We start from the raw sequence: 7,580 nt of genomic DNA, 5'->3' as shown, positions 1-7,580 counted from the left end.
TCCTTTCTGTTGTGTACGACATCGTATAGAATGGTAAGGAGGGCCAGGCCACAGACTGGTTTGGCAACTGTCATCACAGGAAAGCTAGACAGGAGCAGAAATGATTAGCAAACAAGTTAACACAGAAAACAGGCAAACGAAGGCTCACTACAAATAATGCAACAAGTAACTAGAGTCCAGCTATGACGATGTGAACAATAAAGAGGCTCTGTGAACTAAACATGAATAATGGTGTCTTTTCGTAGAGGCTCCAAATTCAGACCAACACATACTTGGACCAGGATTCGAAACCAGCCACCTCTTAACTTTTGATTAATAATCAGCATTGGCGGCCGAAGACTTCTGGCATAAGAAGTCACCCTCATTCTGCCAACGGCCTTGTCAAAGAGGGCGGAGGAGTGGGGTGGAAAACTGCCCCTGAATGCGGGAGAATCAGCAACGATCAACTTCATGAGGATGCAGATGGCAATGTAAACCACCGTTTTAAAGACACATAACGTGTATCCACACGACATGTGGCCTGTAATTGAAGAAGTGTAATGCTGATCCCTACATTGGCAAAAGATTCCGTAAGAGTCTCCCATTCGGATCTCTGGGAGGGGATTGCTAAGGTGGAGGTGACCATAAGAAAAACATAGAATAACTAACGAAATGATAACGTTCTACGAGTCGGGGCGTGGAAAGTCAGAAGCTTGAATGTGGTAGTGAAAGTAGAAAATCTGTAAATGGAAATGCAATGGCTCAGTCTAGATACATTAGCGGTCAGTGAAGTGAAATGGAAAGGAGACCAGGAATTCTGGTCAGATGAGTACAGCATAATATCAACAGCAGTAGAAAATGATATAACGGGAGTAGGATTTGTTATGAATAGGATGCTAGGGCAGAGAGTGTGCTACTGTGAACAGTTCAGTGATAGGATTGTCCTTAACAGAATCGACAACATACCAACACCGTCAACCATAGTTCAAGTATACATGCCGACGTCGCAAGGCGAAGACGAGGAAATAGAGAAAGTGTATGACGGTACTGAAAGGGTAATACAGTATGTAAAGAGAGATTAAAATCTAATAGTCATGGGGGGGACTTGAATGTCGTTGTAGGGGAAGGAGTAGAATAAAAGGTTACAGGAGAATATGGGATTGGGACAAAGAATGAGAGAGAAGAAAGGCTAATTGAGTCCTGTAATAAATTTCAACTAGTAATAGCGAATGCTCTGTTCAAGAATCACAAAAAGAGCAGGCATACTTGGAAAAGGCCAGGTGATACGGGAAGATTTCAGTTAGATTACATCATGGTCACACAGAGATTCCGAAATCAGATACTGTATTGTAAGGCGTAGCCAGGAGCAGATATAGACTCAGATCTCAATGTAGTACTGATAAAGAGTGGGCTGAAATTCAAGAGAATAGTCAGGAAGAATCAATGCGTAAAGAAGTGGGATACACAGGTACTAAGGGATCACGAGATACGCTTGAGGTTCTCTAAGGCAATAACGAATAGCTCATTAGGCACTGCAGTTGAGGAGGAATGGACATCTCTAAAAAGGGCCATCATAGAAGTTGCGAACGCAAACATAGGTACAAAGAAGTTAACTCCGAAAAACCGTGGGTAACAGAAGAAATACTTCAGTTGATTGATGAAAGAAGGAAATACAAAAATGTTCCGGGAAACTAAGGAATACAGAAATACAAGTCGCTGAGGAATGAAATAAATAGGAAGTGCAGGGAAGCTAAGACGAAATGGCTGCAGGAAAAATGTGAAGACATAGAAAAAAAATGATTGTTGGAAGGACAGACACAGCAAACAGGAAAATCAAAACAACCTTCAGTGACATTAAAAGCAAGGGTGGTAACATTAAGAGTGCAACGGGAATTTCACTGCTAAATGCAGTGGAGAGAGCGGATAGGTGGAAAAAATACGATTTGTCTGATGTCGTAGAAAAAGAAACAGGAGTCGATTTAGAAGAGATAGAGGATCCAGTATTCGAATCAGAATTTAAAAGAGCTTAGGAGGATTTAAGGTTAAGTAAAGCAGAAGAGATAGACAACATTCCATCAGAATTTTAAAATCATTGGGGGAGGTGGCAACAAAACGACTATTCGTGTTGGTGTGTAGAACGTATGAGCCTGTCGACATACCATCTGACTTTTGGAAAAATATCATTCACACAATTCTGAAGACTGAAAGAGCTGACAAGTGCGAGAATTATCGCACAATCAGCTTCACAGCTCATGCATTCAAGTTGCTAATAAGAATAACATACAGAAGAATGAAAAAGAAAACTGAGGATGTGTTACATGACGATCAGTTTGGCTTTAGGAAAAGTAAAGACACCAGAGATGCCGTTCGGACGTTGCGGTTGATAATGGGAGCAGGACTGAAGAAAAATCAAGACACATTCATAGGATCTGTCGACCTGGAAAAATCGTTCGACGATGTTAAATGGTGCATGATGTTAGAAATATAATAGGGGTAAGCTATAGGGAGAGACCGGTAATATACAATATGTATAAGAACCAAGAGGAAATAATAAGAGTGGACGACCAAGAATGAAGTGCTCGGAATAAAAAGTGTGTAAGACAGGGATGTAGTCTGTCGCCCCTACCGTTCAATCCGTACATCGAAGAAGCAGTGGTGGAAATAAAATGAACATCCAGGATGGGGATTAAAATTCAAGGTGAAAAGATATCAGTGATACGATTGGCTGATGACATTGCTATGCTGGGTGAAAGTGAAGAAGAATTACATGATTTGCTGAACGGAATGGGCAGTCTAATGAGTACAGAATATGGACTGAGAGTAAATCGAAGAAGGACAAAAGTAGTGAGAAGTAGCACAAATGAGAACAGCGAGAAACTTAATATCAGGATTGATGGTAACGAAGTAGATGAAGTTAAGGAATTGTGTTACCTAGGCTGTAAAATAAGCAGTGCCGGAAGGAGCGAGGAGGATATCAAAGGCAGACTAGCACTGGCAAAACGGGCATTCCTGGCCAAGAGAAGCCTACTAGTATCAAACGTAGGCCTTAATTTGAGAAGCTGTAGAGGGAAAAAACTATACAGGAAGACAGAGACTGGAATATATCCAGCAGATAATTGAGGCCGTAGAATGCAAGTGCTACTCTGAGATGAAGAGAATAGTACAGGAGAGGAATTCATGGCAAGCCGCATCTGACCAGCCAGAAGACTGATGGGAAAAAAAAAGAAAACGGCTGGAGGGGGCCAGGAATAATTCGGTGAAAGATTCATTAGAGTCCATGAGTTTCTTATGTGGGCAGTAATCATTTTAAAGTTATATTCGTACCTCAACCCTGAGAAAGAACTAAGATCGTGTTTCAACATGTTTCAACATTAAATATCACTTATTCATAAACTGTTGCCTTCAGATTTACTACATTTTTACACACGAATACGGAAAACACATTTCGCGTCATTTAGTAAAAACCGCTGACTTCGCTTTATTTGTCTCATTCGTTACGTGAAATTTTCTTATTCCTAATCATAGGTATTGAATAAAATTGCCGCGCGGGATTAGTCGAGCGGTCTAGGGCGCTGCAGTCGTGGACTATGCGGCAGGTCCCGGCGGAGGTTCGAGTCCTACCTCGGGCATGGGTGCGTGTGTTTGTCCTTAGGATAATTTAGGTTAAGTAGTGTGTAAGCTTAGGGACTGATGACCTTAGCAGTTAAGTCCCATAAGATTTCACACACATTTGAACGTTTTTTTGAATAAAATTGGGGAGAAGAGAAATTTGTGGCACAACTTGACTAGAAGAAGGGATCGCTTGGTAGGACATACTATGAGGCATCAAGGGATCACCAATTTAGTATTGGAGGGCAGGGTAGAGGGTAAAAATCGTAGAGGGAGACTAAGAGATGAATACACTAAACAGATTCAGAAGAATGTAGATTGCAGTAGGTACTGGTAGATGAAGAAGCTTGCACAGGATAGAGTATCATGGAGAGCTGCATCAAACCAGTCTCTGGACTGAAGACCATAACAACAACAAGGCTTGAAGTATAGTTGGCCAGCTTGCCAGTAGAACTTTACTTGATGATTACCATTGCCCGCCAAGCGTGTCTTCGTTACGTTCTTATTTTATTTATTTTTATATTTTACAGATATATTTGTGTATGAACCTAGAACGTTTGTGGTTTTGGTATCATAGTAATATAGTTTGTCACTATTCACCATTCGGTGAGGCCTATGGACGAAACGATTGCCATGCCGATGGGAACGTACGTGGAGTTACTGTGCATCTTGGTCGGCATGTCATTTCCCCCCCCCCCCCCCGTTCTTGTGCCCTTCGGTTTGCTTCTGATCTGGCATTCCTTAATTCCATGTGCCTATCCAGGTTTTCGTAGTTAATTCGTACATTGCTCATAACGAATGTATAGATGGTGAGAGACTTTATAGCAAGTGAGTATGTTCTTTTTTAGCGCTTACAATACCTAAGACCGTAGTGCCTAGACAGGTAAAGCCCAGCATAAAGGTCTTAATCGGGCGTCACATTGTACCTAAGTCGTGTTATGAACAGCTTTCTGTGTGCATATTCCTGACATTCTTATGTGAATAAAGATAAATGTAGTTTTGTAAGGCGCTAATGGATAACGTCTGTGCCTCAGATGCTTTTACTTTGTAATTGACGTACTTTATAGTGATTGTAGTATGTACAGGAAATGTATGCGCAAATGTGGGCTTTGCATGGGTATGTGACAAGCAGTTATAGTAAAGTTGTGTTTTAGCAGTAATGAGTGGTCATACCTGGACAGCGCTATCCGGTGGCCGGTTGTGGACCGCTAGAATCACAGCAGGTAAGCCCGCGCGGAATAGGGCAGTGACGATGCCGACCGGTGTTAGGCGAGTAGTGGTAGTTTCATCTGGTGACTTCAGTTTTATATTTTATGGAAAGAACGACCATGAGAGCAGTTTTTTATTATTTTTTATTGGTTGTGACAATGATTTTATCAGATGATTTGCCTCATATGCCATGATGTCCATATGGTTGGATAAATGTTAATCCACGTTTCAGATAGGTAGTTCTGTAATAATTGTAATGTATGTAGTTAACTCATGTAAGCCCTCCCTCAAACCTGTTATGTTATACCTTCACAGATCTGATGATGGCACCTTCAGAGTGCTGAAAGCGTTCATCTAATAAACGATTGAAGTGATCGTGGCTTTTCAATTATTTTAAAAAGTCAGCAGCTGGAGGGGGCATGAATATTTTGATGAAGGATACACTAGAGTGCATGAGTTTCTTATGTGGGCAGTAATCATTTAAAAGTTATATGCGAACCTCAGCCCTGGGAAAAAACTAAGATGCTGTTTCAACATTAAACACCACATGTTCATAAACTGTTGCCTTCAGTTTACTACATTTTTACACACGAATATGGAAAACACATTTCGCGACATTTAGTGAGAACCGCTGACTTCGCTTTATTTGTCTCATTCGTTACGTGAAATTTTCTTATTCCTAATCATGTTTTAAAATACTTGCTTCTTTGCGTATTTTCATTTGCACCTTATCTGTATGCCAGCAGCGTAACTGAAACTGTAAAATACTACTGTTACTTTTAATGATTGTAGAGTGACAATCGATACGCATAGTGGGTCAAATAAAAGTAGGACTGTGGTGTGCGTACTGTAAGACCTTCGGTACACACACCATCAGATTATTTGACTTGTCGCTCTAACGAAGTAGGCGAGTGTCAGCAATAGGTCTCGTGGTCTTATCGTGGCGTGTTTATCTTCTGCCGTTGGGTCAGACAATAGAAATGCCACTTGCACGCTTAGAGTAGCAGATTGACGGTTACCAACTTCAAACAGAACTTGATTAATTCTCACACACATTTATTAAAATAATAAAAATCATAGATATTACGTAACTTGATTCTGGATGCTGTTTACAAATGACAATCTGAAGTCCTTTGGTCTTGGTACGTTAATCTTATTCTCACATATCTCTGATACTTGACAAAGTGTCTATACATTTCTCTTCATGGCTATGTACAGGAATATGATAATCTTATTAGGCGCAGACTGAAACTTGACTATAGACTGGTACAGACTAATGCAGACTGGTACAGAACTGGTGCGGACAAATGCAGACTAACTAATCGGAGGTCTGTACACTCGTTTTAATACCTCGCGCGTTCATGTATCACTGCGGGAGTGTGACCCGCGAAGAGAAAAGGTTCTACGTTAGCTGCAATCTCATTCGCTGCGTTACATATTAATACGCGGATCGGCGGAAGCAGAATTTGGTCCGTCTCTAAAGCAGCGCCGTCTCGTAGTGCGGAGACGGACAAGCGCTGCGCCTGCGCTGTTGTGCTTAGCGGGGCGCGCTCTAGTGGGAAAATTGTGTACGCGCTGACTACGCGGAACTATGTACACAACAAGGACTCATATAGAATATATCACCAATGGATATTACACACAGACTCAAGCTCATTATACTCGCGAAAGAGTGCTAACCGCAGTTCTTCCTGTTTATGATTCCCACAGCCACGTAGGAACTCGCACCAGCGCTCGTCTCGACGTCTGCAAGTACACGCTGGACGTGTACCGGCTGCTGCACCTGAACTCCCTGCCGAGGTTGCCGACGCGGTCGTCGCCACGCTGCGTGCTGGTGGCCTGGTGCTTCTTCAGCCAGCTACTCGCCACGTCCTACTCCAGCACCTTCACCTCGGTGCTGACCGTCCAGCGCTACGGCCCGCCCATAGACTCCTTCCGGGACCTGCTGCAGAGGGGCGTGTTCTGGGGCGGGCGCAATCAGGCGCTACAGCGCCAGATCTCCGTGATCGACGACCCTTACATAAGGGAGTTTGGAGCCCGCTACCGGGAGGAGCTCACCCCACAGGATAAGGAATCCAGGCTCAGGGAAGGGCGCTACGCCGTCTTTGTGACGGTGATCAACGATTACGTCACACACACGGAGAATCTGCCAGCCGACGTTCGCCGCAGCCTGCGCTTGTTGAAGGAAACTATGGCAAAGTACTACATTTCGATAGCCCTCCAAAAAAATTCTCCGTACAAAAGCACGTTGGATAGAAGAATGAGATTTCTTCACTACAGTGGCCTCATTAATTACTGGATGAAACACGTCATAGCTAGACTCGGTCACCACTACATGAGGTCATTTTTTGCTGATCATGCAGACAGTCAACATGAGATGCCTCAGAAACTCTCTCTTCAAGCTGTCGAGGGAGCATTTTTCATATTTACAACTGGAATAACCATAGCATTTCTTGTCTTTCTATCTGAAATCACTTACGAAAAATTTTGTTATTGTCTACAAAGATATCCAAAAAGACCATGCTACTTGTATAATTTGTCAGACATGTTTTATAGATGAATTTTATGGTTACAATCAATATTGTCACTTAAATTCGAATATACTATTCTTACTATTGATAAAAACGCACGAAACACTGATTGTGGAAACATCACTAGTATAGGCTTGTTGATTTTGAGAAAAACGGAAAAATATATGTAGTTGTAATATTATTCTTATTTTTCACTTCAATTTCACTTTGTATCGTACAGCTTGATTATATTCAAGCCGGCCGGAGTGGCCA

The 7,580-nt window shown here is 42.2% G+C and overlaps 1 protein-coding gene across 1 annotated transcript; it reads left to right on the top strand.

The window, feature by feature from the left end:
* Positions 1-6,388: 6,388 nt before the first annotated feature.
* Positions 6,389-7,357, top strand: LOC126160264 (glutamate receptor 2-like). Its single transcript, XM_049916895.1, has one exon. It carries the CDS (start codon positions 6,389-6,391, stop codon positions 7,355-7,357), a length of 969 nt encoding a protein of 322 aa, XP_049772852.1.
* The last annotated feature ends 223 nt before the right edge of the window (positions 7,358-7,580 follow it).

The sequence above is a fragment of the Schistocerca cancellata genome, chromosome 2, assembly GCF_023864275.1.
Source record: "Schistocerca cancellata isolate TAMUIC-IGC-003103 chromosome 2, iqSchCanc2.1, whole genome shotgun sequence".
In the NCBI taxonomy this organism is placed as follows: domain Eukaryota; kingdom Metazoa; phylum Arthropoda; class Insecta; order Orthoptera; family Acrididae; genus Schistocerca; species Schistocerca cancellata.
The sequence above is the reverse complement of the archived record's forward strand: the minus strand, read 5'-3'. Positions and strand labels throughout refer to the sequence as shown.

Bases quoted from the DNA above. Each gene is read 5' to 3' on its own strand.
- LOC126160264 (XM_049916895.1), top strand. From the start codon at position 6,389: ATGTACACAACAAGGACTCATATAGAATATATCACCAATGGATATTAC.